Source organism: Egretta garzetta, unplaced genomic scaffold (assembly GCF_000687185.1).
Source record: "Egretta garzetta isolate BGI_Z169 unplaced genomic scaffold, ASM68718v1 scaffold427, whole genome shotgun sequence".
NCBI classification, from domain to species: Eukaryota; Metazoa; Chordata; class Aves; order Pelecaniformes; family Ardeidae; genus Egretta; species Egretta garzetta.
This window is the reverse complement of record NW_009260345.1, coordinates 799,987-821,304: the sequence shown is the minus strand read 5'-3', so window position 1 is coordinate 821,304 and position 21,318 is coordinate 799,987. Positions and strand designations below refer to the sequence as shown.

General features: G+C 46.1%; 2 protein-coding genes across 2 annotated transcripts in view; both read left to right on the top strand.

The window, feature by feature from the left end:
• The window catches only part of TMTC1 (transmembrane O-mannosyltransferase targeting cadherins 1), a 129,922-nt gene extending 114,185 nt beyond the window's left edge, over positions 1-15,737 (top strand). Inside the window, exons 12-19 of the mRNA XM_009642720.2 lie at positions 3,300-3,408; positions 8,370-8,472; positions 11,427-11,562; positions 12,363-12,507; positions 12,636-12,773; positions 13,155-13,277; positions 14,309-14,386; positions 15,134-15,737. Of these exons, the coding sequence (XP_009641015.1) occupies positions 3,300-3,408; positions 8,370-8,472; positions 11,427-11,562; positions 12,363-12,507; positions 12,636-12,773; positions 13,155-13,277; positions 14,309-14,386; positions 15,134-15,274 (973 nt within the window). The 3' untranslated portion in view covers positions 15,275-15,737. The remainder of the gene's footprint in view (positions 1-3,299; positions 3,409-8,369; positions 8,473-11,426; positions 11,563-12,362; positions 12,508-12,635; positions 12,774-13,154; positions 13,278-14,308; positions 14,387-15,133) is intronic.
• Positions 15,738-19,569: 3,832 nt separating this feature from the next.
• OVCH1 (ovochymase 1) overlaps positions 19,570-21,318 on the top strand; it is a 36,073-nt gene continuing 34,324 nt past the window's right edge. Inside the window, 1 exon segment of the mRNA XM_035898139.1 lies at positions 19,570-19,618. Within this exon segment, the coding sequence (XP_035754032.1) occupies positions 19,570-19,618 (49 nt within the window).

The window sequence follows — 21,318 nt, the reverse complement described above, 5'->3', positions numbered from 1 at the left end:
GAGAGTGTTATGGCTGCATTTTCAAGGCAAAAGTGAAATGCCTAGAAACAATGTCCACTGAAATCTTGAGTTTATTCAAAGGACTGGTTCTCCTCTGAGTATAGAGTAACACACAAGGTGTCCTGTGCATTTGTTGCTGTGATTTAGTCTGAGTTTAGCAAACCCATCTATTCAGAAGAAGGAGGACTGTCTGCCCTCTCCAGTACAGGCTTCTGGATATGTCTGTATGTGAATGTGCTGATACAGGCTTGAAGATGCTGAAAAACATCAGCTAGGTATTACGTGTATTGAGATTTTAGATCTTTCAGAGAGTGAAACATTCCTCCCTTCTATTCAAAGAAGCAAACTGAGTGATAATGTTCAGTGATACTGCATCTGGCTTTCTGGATGGTCTTGGTTAGGATACTCTGCGTCGCATGAAGTGCTGTAGTTATCTGTTGGCATCACGTACACATTGTAGCCTGTTTATTAAAAAAAAAACCAAAACCACAAACTCTAGCAGTGTCAATTTTACAGTAGATGAAAAAAATAACTTAGGTTGGAACGAACTCCTGGAAATCATTTGGTTAAGCCCGCTGCTCAGGGAAAGTCTGATTGGACCAGGTTGCTCAGGACTGGGTCCAGCTCAATCTTGAACACCTCCAAGGACAGAGATGCCACAATCTCTCCGTGCAACCTGTTCCAGTGTTTGACCACCCTCGTGGTGAAAAATATTTCTCCCTATATCTGATCAGAATTTCCCATGTTCCTGCTTGTGTCTCTCAGAAGAGTTTGCCTCTGGCTTCTCCATATCCTCTGACCAGGTAGTCACAGGCAGCTCTGAGGTTCACGCCTGAGCCTTCTCTTCTCCGGGCTGCATGGACACAGCTCACTCAACCTGTCCCTTGCAAATGGCACTTCTCCAACTGAGGGGCACTTGCAAAAAAAAGGAAGAGATGCTCCCGGTGGAAAGGGCTTCTCCTTGCTCTCGGCTCAAGCGTGCTGGTTGTAGAGGGGAGTCTGGGAGTTCAAGTGGAAGAGGGAGTCAGGAGAGGGCATTGTAAGGCCAGGTAATTTGGGGAAAAATTGGATTAAGTGATCAGAGACTCCTTGTGTCAGTTGAATTTGTTCCTCTCTCTGTCACTGTGAAGGTACACATTACCTAGCTTTTCCTGCTCCAGATCCCCAGTTTATGGTAAATTACTGTATTGGACTGTTCTTCCAGTGCTCTGTGCTTTCCCAAACTGCAGGAGATCTATATAAGCAGCGGCCTCGATCCTGCAAAGTGTTGGCCTTGATCCAGGAAAGCACTTCAGCCAGTAATTAATTTTCAACTTGCATACATAAAAGTTAAGTACGCGTTTAAGTGCTTGGCCAGAGCACTTGGTATCTCGCAGGCCTGAGCCCTCTGAGAAACTACCGGATCTGCTTTTTTTAATGTAATTCAGTCTGTCACATAAAAAGATGCCATAATCTTTCCCTCTCTACCCCCGTTTTCAGGAGACAAACATTGTTCTTGGATCAAACGGAAAAAAAAAAAGGCCATTTTGAAAAAAAAAAGAGCAATTAAGAGGGCTGCCCCATGTTCAGAGTGCATGCTTGTGGTTAATGGGGACTTTAACTGCTGCTGAGTGGATCACTTAATCCTTTTATTTCTGTAGCTGGCATTTCCTACATTTTTTTGCCAAACATCAATAACTTTATAAAGCAGTCGTCTGGTTTTGATTTCTGAAATGTGTCATGAAAGTCCTGCCAAGGGATCCAAAAGTTTTCTAAATTGACAAGCTAGCTAGTCTTTAATTAGTGTAGGAGAAAAGTGGTTCTTTATTTGGTTTTGCTTCATTCGTGTAATTTATATGGAACACCGCCGAAAGAAGAAAAAGACTAGCACAACTGGTTTTACTTAGCTTAATGCACAGGCAAAATATTCTTCCAGTTACACAACTAGAAAGGGAAAAAGTCTGCAAAGCCACATATATTATCAGCTGAAATTTGCACCTTATAAACAAGATCTGGTTACTTGACCATGTCACTCAGATGAAATCTAAGGCCAAAGCAGCAAGGTGTTCACATATTTTCTGTGTCCCAGAGCCCTTTGTTTCTTTTTGTAAGCCCTGCTATTCATATTCTTTGTACAGCCAACACAAGGAAAATGTTGTTTCAGTCCAGCTAAACATCCTTAGATGTTTGTTCAGGAAACCTTCTCATTTTTCCAAGGAAAGAAATACAGAGCGATACTGGAGAAACTGTAGCTCAAATAAATAAACACCCTTAGATTTTTATTCAGGGAACCTTTTCCATTCTCCATGGCAATAAATGCAGAGCCATGCTGGGAAAAAAACCTAGCTCATCGGCATAGCCATCCCTCGACTATCTCTGTTCATGATCCTTACAATCTGAAGAACAGAGTCCTCTAGCTTAATGATCAACTTGCTAAGGAATTATTTAGAGATCCCAGGCAAATTTAATTTAGCAGTATTTTTATTTCAAAGTATGAATTTAACTAACTCATAAGTGGCTCTATAACAGTACTCGTTGTCTAGGAACATGCAAAGACTCTGCAGGGCTTTTTTGAGGAAATGCAAATGTTTTGGGGGCTCCAACCTACTGGTGCGAGAGCAAATGTCCCCTCCCAGGTCAGTCAGAAGCTGACTGCAAACCTGGTGTTACCCCGACAGCATCCCTTCCCGTAGGCCATGCAACTTCCCAAGGACATCGCTGGGAGGCTCTTGTGCAGTACTTCATGCCTGGGGACACTTTTGCTGTCTTGTCCTTCATGTGTCTTTAACTCCTGATGGGATGAACGGAGCAGAACTTGATGTATTTGCCATAAAGAGAAATATTGAGAGGAGATGTACAGTAGAACTGAAGAAGTTTACAAAATCTAGCGGTTGTGACTCAACAGACAGAGCACATGGCCTGTCCTACTTGCCTGGTAGCCGAAATAAAATACTTTTTGCTCTTTGGTGTGTGGTGTTGAGGAACACTCTGTTTTGGGGGTGTTTTGTCTTCATGGGGATCATTGCGTAGTGCTCAGTATGACAGTCACCGGAAGAGCAGACCAAATGGCAGACTCATTAAAGCCTATGTCTTCCCAGCTCTTGAGAATAACATAAGGAAGCAGCGATGGGCCAAGGAGATGCTGGGTACGCACAAAGCGGAGAGGAGGCCCAAGTGAATCATTTTGTCTGTGTTGAAAAGGTCAAGCCAGGGACTTTCACGTCTCTTTGAAGTAGTTAAACAGTGCGATGACCTAAATGTGTGCTTACAGGGACATTTCTTTCTATTTTTTTTTTTTCCCCTCCTTCCCTGCCCTGCAGGTCCCAAGGGAAGAAGGAGGAAGCTGTAATCTTACTACGGGACTCCATTAAGTACGGCCCCGAGTTCGCCGACGCTTACTCAAGCCTGGCCTCACTGCTAGCCGAACAGGTAACGGGTGTCGCTCGAGCTCTCGTGCCTTCTGCACGTGCGTATGCGTGGCAACGCCGCAGCCCCTCCCGCACATCCCAGTGGAACGCCCTTGCCTTGCGCACGTGCGGCCGCAGGCGTGGGTTCGCAGCTGTCTGCAGAGAGCTCTCGGGCTGCTTTAGGGATGACTTTTTCAGGATGGGAGGCAGCTCATTCGCAGTGAGTAATTACACCCACGTGATGTGGCTCTGAGTTAAATTGCTGTTGAAGTTGTGAGTAAATACCCTCTCTGCAGCTCCCCGCATCTATGGCGAAGTCTTAATCCATCGCACCTTCAATGTTGTGACAGCAGAGTAGGCGAGCGCTTCCCCCTCAGACACACACGCCTATGTAGATAACCTTGAGATTTCATAATAAATCACTCTAAAACGAGGAGATGTCAGAAACCAGGTGGCCTCTGCAGCCCAAATTCTGCCCCTTGCATGCACGCAGCAGAATACGGCCCTTAGTTACTGTGGTAGATGATCACGTACCGGGGGTGGGAAGGCTCGTTAGCTTTATGTTGCTCTTAATGAGCAGCTGTTCAATATTTTATTTAACCTCATTGTTCAGTATGTGCCCCCAGGCCTTATTTACTGTGCATGGCCCAGGCTGCGCTCTGGAGGCAGGATTACTCATTTCCTCTCAGCTTGCTCCCCAGGCTCATTACTCGGGGCTCTCCCTACTTTCTGTAGTTAGGTCATGGATTTCTACAGGGTCCCTGTGAGGTGAAATATCGGCCCCACAGAGGAAAAGGGAAATCGAGGCACAAAATGCTCGAGTTCAGAAGAAGCCACAAAGTGAGGGTGCCCACGTGGAGACCACCAAGCCCTGCTTTTCTCCACACCTGCAGCAGCAGATGAGGGATGCCGAGCTTTGGTCATCGCTCCCAGGGACTGCAGCCACAACCAGTGACCCCAGCCTGGGGCTACAGGGGTGGGTGATGAGGTTCTCACACTGCACAGCTCCAGCACACCTCTGCGAACCTTTTGAAAACTGATTTTTTCTGCCCTGACTTTCAGCTCTTAACTGTTCCATGTCACGGGGTGCTAAAGCTTGCTTAAAAGGTTGCCAAATTCAAATACAGACAAAGCAAAAGAGTATTATCTTTCACTGTTTCCCGTTAATCTGGTTAGTGAAATCTTCTCTCTTGTAAGGAAAGCGGATAAATTTCGGCAAAGCTACAAGCAGAGGTCTTGTTCTGGTTTAGGCTTCTTTAATGATGTAGGCAAAACTCTGCAAAACTCACTTTCTTACTGAAAGATGTGCTATTTTATTTTCCCTTTTAAGTGACTTTCAAATATTTGAATATTATCAATATCAGCTGCAGGGACCTAGAAGTACAGCACATGAATTGAAAGAAGAGCCTCCTTGAATAGGAACTGTCTTTTGAATAAGCCCATCAATGAGGAGTCCCCTGCAAGTATAGAAAATGAGTCCTCCGCAGTAATACCTGGGTTTAATATTAATTGAAATTATTAATTAGAACCATCGATTGTAAGGTCAACAGAGCAATAAAACCATTATAGAGTCCCAAGGCCTTCTGCCCAAAGCAAATGCCATTAGTAAGTCCAGCAATAATTCATCTACTCTTACGTATAGAGTGTTCATCCTCTTGTGACTTGAGTAAGTGGTGGGGAAAAAAGATAGTTAGTACAATTTCCGCAGAAAATAGCAATTTCCTGCAGGCCTTTAACACCTTCTCATGTTCAGCCGCAGCAGATGACTGCCTGACTGTGCAGCTCCTGCCTTGCATACCCATCCTAGCGACCGCTGTAGGGGCTGTCCTGCAATTACGAGCTGCTGCCCGAGGCTGTGGGCTGCAGAATCATGCCCTAATGCTGTGCGCTTCCTGGAGGGGTACGGGCAGAAGTTTTGGCATCTTCAGCCCAAAGGATGATGATGGGACCCCACTTTTTTCAGGTTTGGGTTTTCTTCCTTGTCCAAGAAATGGCCTAGAGTGGCCCAGAGTCTGTCTCACAGCTGTGATGCCAGGCAGAATGCAGTAGGCTGCATGGAGAGCATCACTGTGGAGCTTCGGGGAAGGGAGCACAATACTGGTTCGCTCTCGCTGGGATGTGATAGAAAGGGTCTGAAGTGCCATAAAATAGTGCTTATTAAAATAACTGGCATGAGGTGCCCATGCCCATGACAAACTGCTGCTCCTCCAGCTTTGCGCTCAGGCTAAGGAGTGGGGCAACGGGTGGATGCGGCTCAGTGAAATAGTGCCGGGATTGCCTTGGCCAGTCCCACACAGCGTGTCCCTGTCTTAAAGGCAGTGAATCCAAAATGGGGCTTATGGGTCCCTTCCTTCCACAACTGTAAAAAATGCTACTGAGAGGAATGTCTCATGCTCCAGGGAATTAGCCTGTAACTCAATGTAATTGCCTTCTTCTCTCCTTGGTAGTTGACTCTGAAGCCAGAGCTGATGTGGAAAAAAAAAACCCCGCCACATTGTATGAAACAGTTTGGCTCGCTTGTGCCTTTATAAATGCTTGCCCTTCTTACTGCTCTTTCCGCTTGATATCCTAACTCAGTCACATTGTCGTCTTGTTTTCCATGATCGTTGCAGTGGTGCTAATATGAGAAATCAAACATTTCTGTTTGCCGTTTCCGTGCCACTCCTGGAGCACTGCTTCCCCGGGATTTACTCTGATGCAATTGAACAGCATCTTCTTCCCAGCTCTTCCAGTTTCATCAGCCATCTCTTGCTACTTGATGCCTCTTTTCAGGCCCTGGTTTCTGGATTCAAGTGATTTTGTGTGTGTGTGTGTAATAATATCGGCCTAAACTAAGACAAAGAAACTTTTTAACCCACTTAGCTGCAGAAGAGAGCCTACTCTGGCATAATCAGACTGAAAAACTCAGCCATAAAAAAAAAGACTTAAAAACCCCGGAGTTCAACTGAGAGATCCTCACATGCATAATTTTTTTAATATCGTAAAAATCTCATACATTTTTTAAGCCAATCTTCTGAATTTTGTGAGCTTGATGAATGTTTCATGAAGGTCTGGGAGTGGCATTATTAAGTGTTAATGAGAATCAAGCCTTGATGAACTTAGAGCATTTCTCCCAAGAAGAGGAGAGAGGCTGTGAGGGAAGAAAGCTCTGGCACAAAAAGCTGGGCCCACCCTTCCCAATTTCTGAGTGCCCTTAACGCAAACACTTTCTTCAAGAAATCACCCCAGACTGCGCTGAGCCAGGTGCCAAAAAAGCAATGCAGCCTTGATAAAATGTTAAAAGTGCTCAGTATCAGTGTGTGTGAATGTTTTGACCTGGGACACTGCTAATCCAGTTTAACGCAGCCCTTCCTTGCTTTAAAGATCGGGTTTATGATCAGTAACTAAAATGAAGAAAACTGACATACGCGTGCACAAAGCCACATCCCTTGGCTGAAAATTAAAATCAGAGGAAAAGAAACTAATACAAAAATCTTGGAAAATATGCTTGTTAATGTCTTGGTGACACAGGCGCTTTCTCAAAAAATTGCTCTTCGTTTTAGTTGATTTTGATGATTCCTACACTTTTGCTGACCCTGCAGGATAATAATGTCAAATTCCCATGAATATATCCAAAATGTCCAAACTTAAGCACTTTTTAAAAATGTGTTTCTGTGTTTTATCATATGCTATCTTTTCTGTTCGCTGACCTTTATCATGTAAATGTGAAAGCACTTAACCATGGCAAACCATGTGCCTTCATCAAGTCATACTCTTTCAATGCGATTAATTCCAGCTCTCCAGTTCTGAAATAGGAGGTGAGAAAGGAGTCCACACATTTGAGCAGCTACAGAGCAAAAGCTGCCATCAGGTATACCCTTTAAATCCAGAGAAAGCCCCGTAGGATCCAGGATTTGCAGGACTTGAGGAGAGTCCATAGCTGGGAATGGACCGACTTCTCATTTCAATGTGGATTCAGCTCCTGAGCAGGAGATCTGCCTTGGTGGCCCCAGGCTTTTGGCAGCGGAGAGCTGGATGGCTGATTTCACTTGGGAGCATCATCAGGAGGCTGTGGAGTTTGTCACCATAGGGCTGTGCCTCTCCATGGAAGGGGAAGAATTGATAAAAACGTGTTTGGCGCTGGAGGCTTGCTTGACACCCCTCTGCGCCATGCTTGTCTCTGCTGTTCACAGCCTCCTTCCATAAATGCACCCAACAGCAAAGCTCTGAGGTTAGGGTGGGGAGGAAACTCATGGAGGGGAATTGAAACCTTATTAAGTTGCTGTTTGATCCAGACAAGATACCTGATTTTCGTGTCGGGACCAGGCTGCCCATAGCTCAGGCTAGACAGAACCCAGCCAGCGGAACACTTTCCTGAGGCAGGGTGTTCCCAAAGAAAGGATCTGTATTTTTAAATCTGAATCTGTCAGATTTTCACCGCTCTTTCATTGCCCCCATCCTCCTCCAGCTTCCCTCAACCCCTTGCCCAAGCTCCCCATCCCCCAGCCATCACACACGCCAAGCTTTCATTCCGTGTATTTTCCCTGCTGCTTAGGGAACGAACATCAGAGCTCCAGAGGGGAAAAGTTAGCCAGCGAGATGCTCATTAAACAAATAAATGAAAATATATCAGCTCCCAGGTGACAGATATTTCTCAACAGAACCAACAGGACCCCTGTTGCTGTGTGCTTCCCGGCTGGGTATGTGCCCAGCTGGGGCTCGCTGACGTGGTGTAGGAGCCACCTTTCCCAGCTGTTATTTTGGTTTCACAGGTAGCTCCAATTGCAAATGCATGGGGGAAAGCTGTCTGAATTGCTCTGGGGTACCAGACAGCAGCTATATCGCATCCATGCCACGGGGTAAAATTTTTGTGTCCTTGAAGGCAGGGTGGGCTGGCGCCCCGAGCTCCCCGGAGAGCAAGGGAATTGTCACAAAATGCAGGTATGTGGCAAATGGTGCTGACACCCTTTCTGCCACAGCTAAGAAATCTCCTTCTCTTTTAAGGAACGGCTTAAGGAAGCGGAGGACGTCTATAAGGCTGGCATAGAGAACTGTCCAGAGAGCTCCGATCTGCATAACAACTACGGTGTTTTCTTGGTCGATACCGGTAAGTGAGAAGGACTAAGGGATTTTCCCTCTCTGCTTTATTTGCTTTGATTTGTCTTATTCAGTGGTACATGCCTAAAAGGGTGTCAAAAGCTTCCAAAGCAATAGATGTGCTTCCACTGTAGCTTGGAAATAAATATCCCCATGCTGCTGAGATGGCACAGCGGACTGAAATTTGTAATCAGTGCAGGCACTGTGCGGCAGCAGCACCAGCCTGGCCGTTTCCTTCAGTGTTTCTCACCATCTTCGCACAGGCAGTTGTCATCTTTAGTTTGAGCTGGGCAGCACCCTGAGGACAACCCTCCTCCTCCAAGAAAGTGTGGTCAGATAAAACCAAATCCCAGGCACACAAGTGGATCATTATGGTCTTTGGAGCGCTTGCAGCTCTACTTGGTGACAAAGCAGCTCTTTGACTGTAAAGGTTGAGCGCCACCACTATAAAAACAAACATGGCTTTTAAACCACAGTCATCTGTGAAAACAAAACCTAAGATACTGTGGAGTGAATTGATTTCTCAGGACCTCCATAATGACACCCAAACCCTTTCTTGTCTGGGCTCCTGGTTTCCGTCCAACTTCCCTGGACTCAGGCACTTCCTGGCATCCACAGAACAACAACAAAATAATGCCGCTGTAATTGCCGCCTTTTACTGACAGCTTTATAAGCAAGGCCAAGTTTGACAAATGACTAGTGGAAACCAAACTACTGTCTCACTCCAATCCCTCCCGAACAGAGCTGAGACTCAGTGGTAAAATGTTGTAGGCTTAAAGTGTCTGGTTGCAGCCCATTCTGCCCCTTTCACACTGTGCCCGGCTGCGGTGGTGCTTGGGAAGGCAGGACGATGGTGTCCGTCAGTCTGCAGCTGGCTGTCCTACCTCTGAGCTGACACTCAGCCATTGCTCTTCTGTAGTACCAACATGAAATAAATACGAAGCCAAAATGAGTATTCATAATCAAAAAAGGCATCATGGCATTAGTGACAGAGGTTGAGGGTCTGAATTTGTGCCCTGGCAAAATTCAAATAATAAAAATTCCTCAGTAATTCCATTCTGACGTTGTACTCATCTTTGCTTGCCAAGCCCGATAAACTGCCCTCTTCCTGCCAAAAACTGTGGTTCAAACGCAGTGCACTTTCTATTTTTCGCACTTGTGTATTCTGCCAAAGTCAAAACTCACTTTTCCTTGTTTACTCCTACACTTCCCTACAAATGGAAGAAAGCCCACTGACTTTTGATACTTCAGGCGTGATGTGTAAATAACCCTCCTGGGGGCATGGCGAGGTGTGAAGGAAGTGGCTGGTAGTGAAGCCCATTGCAGGCTGCGCTCTTCCCCGGCGGGCGCAGGGAGATGCTGTGAAGCACCACGCCAATTAACTTGCAGGATTTTGTGCAACAAGCCTCCAGCAAGTGTCAGCTCTGGGGAGCCATAACTCCAGACAGCTCTGCAGCAGTCACAGACCCTCGATGTATCTCCTTAATGATGCGTGGTACCCCTGTGTGTTGAGCAGGGGAGGCACAGGCTGACTTACGGACTGGGGTGCATGCCCAGCTGCTTCACAGGCTGTTTTGTAGATATGATTTTCAAAAACATCTGCCTGCTCAGCAGTGGGAGAAGATCAGGGCTGCTGCTGGACATCGTTGGCCTTGGATCAACCTTAAATGCTTCTAAATCTCCCTACAGATGTCCCTCCTCTCTCCTGTAAAGGAGACGCCGGGAAGCGTCGATATTACTTTTATGTTACGTAGATAGGGAAAGCAAACTAGATCTGAAAAGCTATGAAAATAAAATTCCCTCTGCAGCTTATGTTCAGTGCCCCAGCATGCACAAGCTGTTTTCAAGTTCTGCTTTCCAGCTAGAAATGGAACGGAACACACTGTGAAGTGATTTGGCTTTAAAAATGCCGATACTCAAAAGCTTTGTTGGTGGACAAAGCTCCATGGGTATCGGTTTTCATCAGGAGATTATCTGGTCTAGAGCGTGCAAACCAATTAAGCAAGCACTGAGGTTAAAAATACGATATTCGCATTGCTGAAATGCTGGAACTTTATACTGTGCCCCATTAATTTATTTAGTAAGTAGTCAGCAGGCCCTGCCTGAGGAAGGCACTGCAAGAGCCTTCTTGAGGCAAGCCATTATTTAGATAAAGAAAAATATACTATTTGGGCTGGTGGTCTGGCACCTTCCTTTTTGCATGGTGTTGTATTTTGTTGTGGTGCTTGGTGATGTCATGGACTGCAGGACCTTGCACCGGTAGGCGCTTTTGCACAGCGAAGCAGTGCCACCCAATGGCTCCTCTGCAACACAGAAATGGCGCCTACGTGCTCCAAAATAGGCACCTGGACACCTCTGGTCTGGGATTTATTGCCCCGAGGTGGGGATTAGCTGGTCACTGGCAGCTACTCCCAGTCCTGTTGAGCAATGCAGAGAGACGGAGCAGGGCCAATGCAACAGAGGTGGTGGGAGTAGTCTCTGTTTGGAAAGAGCTGAAACTATTTGCAGCTTGGGTGGGGTTGTGGGGAATACTGGGTGGCTTGTTCTCCATGTCTCCATTGCCCATCTCTGCAATGGGCCAGGGTGGAAGGATGCTCTCCATGCACCCCAGCCTCCTCTCTGGAGCGGGGTCTGTCCTTAACACAGGGAGCGTGTCCCCCCGCAGCATGATCAGAGGGTGCTTTCAGTCAGGAGTCGTCTTCTGATGACTGTACCCTGGGTTTGCAAAAACCCACCCCTAGAAAATCTCTTTCTCAGGATCATCTCTGAATACTGGAGCCTAAATCTTAGTTTGGACAGCAATTTTCATTGCACTTAACCTTGAAAGGCTGAGGCAGGATTTCTTTCTCAAAATGGTTCCCACACATAGAGCAATAGATGAAAGAGAACCGAGAGCATTACTGCATGCTGAATTGCAAAAGGATTTTTCTGAGGCACCAGTTTAATGGTTGCTCTCCTCTCCAGGGGCTCCCGAGCGAGCTGTGTCCCACTACAGGCAGGCCATCCGCCTGAGCCCCGCTCACCACGTGGCCATGGTGAACCTGGGCAGGCTTCACCGCTCCCTGGGGCAGAACAAAGAGGCCGAAGCATGGTACAAGCGGTAAGAATTTGGGGTAGGAGACAGAGATTTCCCTCCTCCCCCTGTAGGGCTTGTTTTTGCTTAAAGAGCCTCCGATATATGAATCTGTCAGTGCATATTTGGGTTTTCCTCCCTTCCTTCTCCATCCATTTGAAACCAGACTTACCTTTGCTTGTTTGGCTGTTTTGGGGGAGTGCTTGGAGAGGCAGCACGGGCTGAGGTAGTGTTGACTTCCCTGGATGGTTCCCAAGCCCCCAGGATGGACACACTGCTGGTTTTGGCTGCAGGATGCTCTAACAATAAAGTTGGAGGTTTCTCAGTGGCATGAGCAGGTTGTTAGCACAACTCCCACCCAGCTCAAAGCTGGTCTGTGAGTGCCACACCAGTAACAGCCATAACTTCTGCCCAGCCCAGCACCAAAACCTTGGCACCATCAGGAACTCAAGCCCTTCCCAGCAATGTGCCAGCAGGTAGGCTCTGACTCAGTATGCAGCAGGGTGGATTGGTTTGGGGTTTTTTTTGCCTTCTTTTTGGCATCCAGATTTGTGCTCACGCTCCCCAGGTTCTGCCACCATCAGCTATCCCCACCCCTGCTGCATGCTCACGCGCACTTTGGAGGTGGCCCTCTCCCCTTCTCAGGTGGCCAGAGGGATTGCTGCTGTAGGCACGTTCATCCCTCCCTGGGACCTTAAATTTGTGCTCCCCAGGTGGGATGAGCAAGGTGCAGAGCTTCGCTGCTCCATCCCAGTGCAAACCACACCTTGCTCTTTCTGCTTTCATCCCCACACCACCTGGAAGCATTTCTTGTTCCCAAATTCCAGGGCGCTGAAGGTATCCCGGAAGGCTGAAATCCTGTCCCCACTGGGGGCCCTGTATTATAACACGGGGCGGTATGAAGAAGCGTTGCAGGTTTACAGAGAAGCAGCATCACTGCAGCCTTCGAACAAAGAGATCCGACTGGCACTGGTGAGTGTGGGGCGAGCTTGGCCAGGGCAGGGCCATGGAAGTGGAGCACCAGCTGCTGGGTGCAGCATTGTTTATTGAGGAGGGTTGAGCTTTTTAAGATCATAACCCTTTATAATGTGGCTCTGTAGGCTCAGGTTTTAGCAATGATGGGGCGGACAAAGGAAGCCGAAAAGATGACAAACCATATACTCCATGAGGATGTGGAGTGTCTCGAGTGCTACCGCCTTCTGTCAGCCATCTACAGCAAACAGGAGCACTATGCCAAGGTACTGCAGCCACGGGGTACCCTTGTCTGGAGGGGTCACACACCGAGCTCGGGTTGAATTTTACATTCTGTCTCTCCAAAGACATGTCACGTGCCTTAGCACTCATCCAGTAGATTTCTGTTTTTCACTGAAACCTTCTGTTTATCTAGATTGGGACTGAAGCTAAGCAGTGTGGTTTTCTTACCACTGACTGCTCCTGCTGCTGTCAGCCCCACTGCCCATCAGCCACAGGCATCCAAAAAACTCATTTCCCCATGTGTTAACAGTGTGGGGCAAACAAGGGAAGGAGGAAGATGACTCTCATGCTGGGAAGCCCTAGTGGGGAGGAGAGCACGAGAAGGCGCAGAATACATTAGCGCAACGTCCTCTTGCTTTTCACAGGCACTTGAAGCTATAGAAAAAGCTCTTCAGCTAAAACCAAAGGATCCAAAAGTCATATCAGAGCTCTTTTTCACTAAAGGAAACCAGCTAAGAGAACAGAATCTCCTTGACAAGGCTTTCGAGGTATGACTGCTCTAAGCCCTACAGATAGTTTTGCAGGTTAAAAGACAGAGTTAGCTCTAATACTCCCTTGGTGCACACACCCTGGCTGTTGGCCACAGGAGCTCAGTAGTTTACCGGTGGTACAGCTAAAACTATGGGGCAGCTAACTTTGCCAGGCTTAGTTGCAACTTTTTTCCTCATTCCTGTGGGGAAATACAGCTCCCTACTCTGAGAGGTTAAGTACAGAGTTGTGGTGGGACTATGGAGGAGCCTAGGCCTTGTCTCACCGACCAGACCCTGGGTCCGTCCAGCCCCAACCCCTCTCACTGGCAATGGCCAACTCCAGGTGGCTCAGCTGAAACCCGTGAGACCCCACCGTGTTGTTGTATCTCACCTCATTACCTAATGGCTGAGAGATTGGCTTATCCTGCAGAGCAGGAGGTTTGATAGCTCAGAAATTATGTTAGCATTAAATAATAGCACAGAAGATTGTTATTGGGACAGTCCTGAAAACTCAATATCCCTGGGGATACCTAATCCTGGTTTGAATTCTTTCCCGCTGTGCGACAGAGTCCAGAAGGTCCTTGTTGCTGCTTCTCCCGTGCACAGTGGCAGAAGCAGTGGGGAGGGATAGCATTGCCATCAAGTCCTTGTGAAACCTCCGTGCAGGTGGCTGTACCGTAGTCTGCTGCCATCACAGCTCACACACGGCTTGTGGGTGGCAGGCGCCTGCCTGAGGAAATGACCCTGATGTGCAGGAGACCCCAGAGGTGCAGGGTGGCAAGGAGAGGGTCGCAGGGGTTGGTGTGGCTCCTCCTGCAGTGCCACGGGCAGGGAAAACCCGCGAGATGAGCTCAGCGGTGAAGCAGTATGTTGTCACCTCTGCTGTAAAGAAACCGAAATTCAGCTTCTGCATTGTATATGAGAAGAATTTGAAATTATATTTTAAATGGATTCAGAGGGAGAGGAAACTTAGTTTCTCTTTCCCCTCCAGCGCTGCTTTTGTTTGAAGACTCAGACTCTTAACCTAAAAATGTTTCATATTTATGTAGAGCTATAAACGGGCTGTGGAGCTCAACCCAGACCAAGCGCAGGCCTGGATGAATATGGGAGGCATTGAGCACATCAAGGTATGACCATTTTGCTTTTCCTTAAGCTGTCAACTGCAGAGGCAGCTACTCAGGACAGAAAGCTAAATTTGTTTCAGACTGCCAAGAGCTGCATATTTATGAACAGTGAGTGTGCTCAATGTATTTTATCCAAAAAAGAGGAAAGTCCATCCACCCCACTTGGAATTTCCCAACAAGGTTGCTTGGGAATATGTATCCAGTAATGTAAATCCCATTTTTGTAAGAGGACAAGCTACAAGGAGCAACTTGCCTGTCTCTAAAGTTTTCCTGCTTCAATTGTTGACCAGCCCTAGAAAAATGTCACCGTGAGTCGACTTTTAATGTTCCTCTCTACCTAATTAATTTAATAAAGATATCTAATGCAGAATACTGGCATAAAATTATGGAAATAGACAGCCTGTCCTGTGGTTGCTTATCCTTTTGAATACTTTAGCATACCATTATGATTTGGGTCTTAAGGAGTCACATTGTGTGATATCCTCAAGCTATCCTATCACTGTGTAAAATTAACTCTTCTGGTACACATTTTTCTGGAAAAATGTAAATCTACTTCTTGCCATGTGTGTTTGATCAAATTTGGGCTAACGGCACTCAGTGATCCATTCCGTAATGAAGTATTCTCGTTACCTAACAATATCAAGGTTTATAAACTCTTCTTCCTTTGTATCATGGTCTTTACCATTCCCAGGGAATGCACTTTCTATGTCAGGGAATGCAAATGAGATCTGTCGCTCATTTTCTTTGTAGGGGAGCTACGTTACTGCCCGTGGCTACTATGAGAAAGCCTTACAGCTGGTTCCAAACAGCAAGTTGCTGAAGGAGAATCTGGCCAAACTGGATCGCTTGGAGAAACGGTTTCAAGAAGTCCAGGAGAAAGACCAAACATAGCATTCAGACACCAATGGAAAGAAATTCATGCCCGTTGGAGAAGAGTATGGTGGAAGCCTATTGCTCAAAGTGATGCTGAAGGAACTTTGATAGGACTCAGAATTATGGAAGGCAAATTTTGAATGCATGCTTATGTTTGACCAAAGTTACGGGAGGCACTCGGCTCCTGTGGGACATGCTGGAGAATGAATGAAAACCTTCCTTTAATCAACTTTTATGTTTAGGCTGAACCCATGTTTATCACACCAGGAGTGTGGGTGGGACACGTACCTTCAATATCTTGGTTATCACTGGAGAAACCATGGAGACAAAGCACTCCCCCATTGCAGCGGAGGTGAAATAAAACCTGTTACTCGACACAGGCTCACCTCGTCCACGTAAAGTACCACTGATGGGCTTCATTGCAAGTGCTGCCAGGTCCTTCTGAGCCAGGAAAGATGGTCATAATGGTCACATAAAAAGGTTTCAAGGGGTTAATGCTGAGGAAATGGTGGCCACTTTCACAGCTCTAAATGTGACTTGAAAATTATTCTAAAGAAAGGGAAAACAGTGTCTGAATATCACCCTAGAAGGATGATTCTACAAGTAGGACAAATGATCCTTTGAGGGAAATCCTCAGCTGAATGTTTTACTCATAAGATGATAGTAATTTTGTAATAATTCAGGTTCATGATGTCAGCATTGTCAAATATCATATGGCTTTACCCTTTGCCCTCTCCCTCCAGGCCAAATTATTATTACTCTGACAAAACTAGAAGCATCCAAAGGCAATGGGAAGCTCTAGGATTACTTGTCCTCCTGTCCAGTCCCCAGTAAGAAAAAAACCCAAACAACTGATCTGATCAATATAGGAGGTAAAGTAAAGCCACAGAGAGGATAGGGGAGATTTTCTAGGCTGGAAAGGTACTAAGGAGGCTTTTTTATGGGTGTGCAGGGACAAAGTCCATTTATCATGGTGATAACACTGACAAAACACTTTGTCAAAGTGTTCTCACCCCCACCCCCAAAAGATACAGAAAATGACCTATAGCTGGTCAGTCATAAATCTATATTTTTAAATACTGAAGTGGGAGAACAAATTCTCTTCAGAATTGGGGCTTTTATTTTTGAGCTTTATTTATTTAACTTATAATAATCAAATAATTAATATATTTTCTCTGTTTTATATGAATTGGGCAGTACCCTTCCCAGCTAGCCGCCTGGCTGGGCGTTGTGACTTGTATTGTCTGAAGTTAGAAAAATGCAGTACCACCGAGGCGTCCTTGAATAACTCCCCCTAATGATGTTTCTAAAGCAAATGGCTGCAAGCACATTGGACCATACTGTCACTGCAATAACAGCACCTCTGCTGCTTCCACCAGGGTTTGTGCCCCTTCACAGAGAGCGTTAGTGGGATCCTGCTTGGTGCTGCTGCCTTTGGGCTTGGACATCGGGGTGGGTCATCAGTTTGTTCCTCTTGCAGCAGGAAACTGCTGTACAAGTTGTTATATTTGAGCTTGATTGTGGCCAGACCCTGCGGAAGAGCAGCCCAGGGTTTGGCATTATTAGTACGGGGTGGTTCAGAATAGGTGTGCAATGCCTTGATACACACCTGTCAGGAAAAGCCTGTGTGGCAGTGACCCATGTGGCACCCGGGTTTAGCTGGTGCTGGCCATGGCACCTCAGCAAGCTCCAAATTCACTCAGTGTGATGGGACAGCCGTGCGCTGGTGGCTTCACCGGCTTCATTGAAAAAGCTCAGTGTCTAGCTGCCACTGGTGGTCAAATTACTGAGACGTTGTTAACATGACTCTAACTCAGAGAGAATCCAGACTGGTGCAGATGTCTGCCCTGCCAGGGCTTGTGGACCTGCTAGAGCCATGGCTGTTCACCCACCGAGATGAGGCTGGACTTGGGAGGTACTGGTCTCCACTGGACAAGGAGACCAGCCAGTGCCTACAGCTGGGCAGAGGTGGGAGAGAGAGGCCATCGGGAGAAGAAGGTGGTGACACACATTTCTGGGCTCTCTCCCTTCAAACCAGCTTCCTAAGGGAGCAACTGGGACCAAAATAAGCAAGTCTTTTGCTGGTGAATTTTCCCTTCTCCCCCCAGCCAAAACAGCCTACTTTGCTTTCTGGGGCTGAGGGCAGGTTTGAGGTCCTGGGGCTGGGTCAGCAACCCTTGTCTTTTCACACAACTTTTATGGCCATGGACTTGCTGACATGACATAGCTGCAGGTCCCCAGTGCAGGTGCTCTGCTGGATGCCATGCATGGAGTAGCTTTGCACAGCCCTGGCACTGCTAGGATGGCCGGGAGGAGATGGAGTCACGCCAGCAGGGTCCCATGGGATGGAGAAACCAAAGCTTAAATGGCCTCTGAGAGCAGTTGGTTCCCCACCATGTGTTGCAAAGTTGTAGATGGTTCATTACGTGGGTATTCAGAGCTACCTGGACCATAAAGCTCCCCCCAGGGTGAGCCTGCCTTTGGGGCAGCTTCACAAAAGCCCCATGTGCCCAGGCTGGCTGGGGCGGTGGGTCTGGGGGCTGGCAGAGCGGGGTTTGGTGCAGCCCTCGACAGCGGTGCCGTGCAAAGCACCCAGCAGAGGAGGCATCTGCAGAGTGCTCCAGCAGTTAGCCGAACGGTGGGGGATAGGGGCAGGGGGAGATATATCTCATTTAAAAATGTGTGTCAGCTAGAAACTTTGTCTCATAAAGATATATTAAATAAATACAATATATTCTACAAGCCCCACAGCAGTGTGGCTTTAAATTGTGGCCAATGAAACATATTTTTTCAAATATAAAAGAAGTTGTATTTTTTATAGCAGTGCTTTGTGAAGGGGATGACTTGATTTTGTGTTTTTAACTTCAGCTTAAAGCTTAGTTTGTCTTTCCTGAGATACCTGGTAGAAATGATTGTCTCGTTCTTGTCCTAGACCCTGATCAAAGTCATCTTGACCTCCTAAAACTGGTGCACATGTAAAAGTATAACACAGCTTTGGGTGCCCCTCCCAGATCCTGAAGAAGGATCACCATTTTTGCAACACGGTCTTACTTGCAGTATAACATAGGAAGATGAGCCCATCCTCCTGGTGAGGGAGGCGGTTTGGTTGGAAGGCATGGCCTATGTTCACCCACTCGCCTGAATTAGGCAGGTAACATATCCACGGTGTTTAATCCCAGATGAACTGGATAACGTTTACATGCCGAAAGGCCAACTCTGTACATTTTGGAGCTGGGTTTATGGTAGTTAAGGAGGGAGGAGGGCTCAGTCATGAACCCCGCTTTCCTGAACCAACACTTTATACCTCATCCATGTAGGATGATGGTCCGCAGACTGGCAGCGTATTTGGAGAATGATTCAGGCCATGAGCCACCAAAGCAGTTAAACCTTGTAAAGTTTTGAGCTGACTCCCTGTCTCATTGGCATCCATGCTGAAACGCTGTGTTTGTTCAGGACATTAATCTTGTGAAAGGTTTATTGCAGGCAAAGAAGAAGAATGGAGTATGATATGAAATGGGTTACCTCCACCAAACAGGAATGCTATTGTGGAAAATAAATCGAGCAACTTGCCTTGTGATAAACTGGATATTATCTTAATTAATCATAGGAAATGCCTTCTTCCTCGCGCATTGCACAGCTTCTAAAATAATGAGTTATAAATACATTGTTTTCTGCCAGCTCCAGCGCTGAGCATGGTTAGCAGAGAATACAAATTAATAAATGGCTGAAGCTCTGCCCGGTGGGGGAGAGTTCACTCGCTCTGCAAGTTGCATTGGCTAAACCTCAGTGCTCGCCAATATTAAAGTGGAGAATTAACGGAAAGCTGGTTAGACAGGGCTCTCATGTATTCACTGTGCATTTTAATCCTAAATGAAAAACATAATAATTGTGTTGCTTTTTCCTTTCCCCATGAATAATATTTTCAGCTGATGGATTTTGATTTTTTTTATTGCTTATTTAAAGTCCAGCATTCTTTGCTTCCATTCCTTTTCCATCCCCTGGGATAAATGATGCGGGGAGGGGGATGCATTTTCTCTCTCTCATAGACTCCTTGGACTAGATTTTCCTACAAATGTGCAGGCACCTTGTTTTGGCCAAACAGTAAGTGAATGCAGCAGTGCAAATGGTCGTCATTCCAGAGATCTCAACGAGGATGGGGGTGTGTGCATGCATGCACATGGGTCGAAAAAGTCAAAGTCAAAAAAATGCAAAATAAAGAGCCTAACTTGCAGGGGAGGCTGGACACCCCTAAAATTAGCTAAAAACTATGAAAGCTTCTCAACAGTTACAGAGACCAGGCCAGATATGGTTTGATGAAAGAAGATAATTACATTCTAATTTTAATAATTAGGCATTTTAGAATATAGTTGTATGATCTTTTGCCCCACTTGTCCTCCAGCTCGGCGAAACAGTTGGTATGTGCTTAAGTCTCCTCAATCTGTATGTGATTAAGTTGACCAAGTGCTCACTTTCTATCTTTCATATATGCAATTATGCACAATCTTTGGAAAAAATTAGCCCTTAGAGGTTTTTTTTTCCCCAGCCTTCACTCTTGCAGCAATTTCAAAATGCACCATTTTGCTTTTGTGTACATTTAAACCTAGCAGCAAAAAAAAAAAAAAAAAGAAAAGAAAAAAGAGAAAGAAAAGGAAAAAAAAAGCGCTTGGCATTCACTGGTGTTTCAATGTGGCAAAGTTGCTTCAGGTAATCTCGATAACTTTGTGCAAAAGTTCATTGCCATGTTTGTACTGACTTGCTGAAATTTTTTTCTTCTGGAAAATACCCCCAGTGGTATCCTCTGTAAAAGTTATGGCTTCTACAACTGTATTACTGTAGAAATCTCTGCCTGAAGTGGATGTCACGCTGCGTGTTCCTCTCACGCAGGAGTTGTTTGCATTGCTTGTTGTTCATATGGTTCTTATTTCTGTATCTAATTTTTTTTTTATCAGTTCTGCATATCTTTTTTAAAAAAACAAAAACAAAACAAAACAAGAAAACAGCCCGTGGGTTAAAAATCTTTTAAAAATAAATTCACACTTAGCAGCAGCTGGATGTATGTCAGTGGTACAGAAATTTGCAGTCTTTGCTTTTTTCACTGTGGGATTTATGGCTAGATTTCACTTAAAGGAGTTATGCTTGAAGTCTTTGCAAAAGAAAAAAATGTATGTAAATGTCTATTTTATATAAAAAGGAAGAAAAGTAAGTGCCGGGTCTGGTCTTGTTCTTTGGCTGTGGGGTCAATCTGTTCCTCGGGACCAACCATGAACAAGTTCTTCTGGAGGCAGAAGGGCCCAAGTTTCTTACTCCACTTGACTTCATGTTTTACTGCCCAAGGAGTCCCAGTGATTGCTCATGTAGGAGCAACTATGCAGCACGTGTACTTGAGTCTGGACATATAAAACTGTTGGAGCAGGCATTTTTTGGAGCCTGAGCATGAGGAAGGTTGAGGGCTGGAGCTTACATGGTCTTCATGATTGGACATGTTATACTGACATAAGCTCCTCATGTCAGGCTTTATACATCTGCTGGGAATGTGTCAAACAAACTTAAGTCTACAGAGTGCAAAGAGAAAAACAGAATAGAAATTAAGAAACTAATTTAGTTCTAATTCCCTTCTTCCTGGCAGACATTCCCAGATGCTCCAGCATGCTCCCAGGGCTTGGGTTCACTCAGGGGATTGTGATGGTGATAAACACCTCCACTGAAAATGGACCTGAAAGAGAATCGAAAGCCTTGAACGCAAGCCATCTTTGTGTGCAAAACCCTCTGTAGCATGTAGGGGAATTGCACGCTCACTTTGAAATCAGCCCGTACGCCCTGAAGTTCTGGATCCCAACAGTGCAGGGTTTCTTAATGCTGCTTGCTCTTACAGCTCTCCCTGTAAAAAAGGTCAAATCATTTTCATCCTTATGGCAGCTACTTAAGGCTCTCCATAAGCCCTACGTATCACTTCACAGGCAAGAACCTGCTGGTGGTTTCAGACAGCTCTCGGTGTCCACTGGGAAGGAAGAAGAAACCCACTGCCATCCCCTTGGGTGAGGAGGGACCACAGAGCGAGAAAT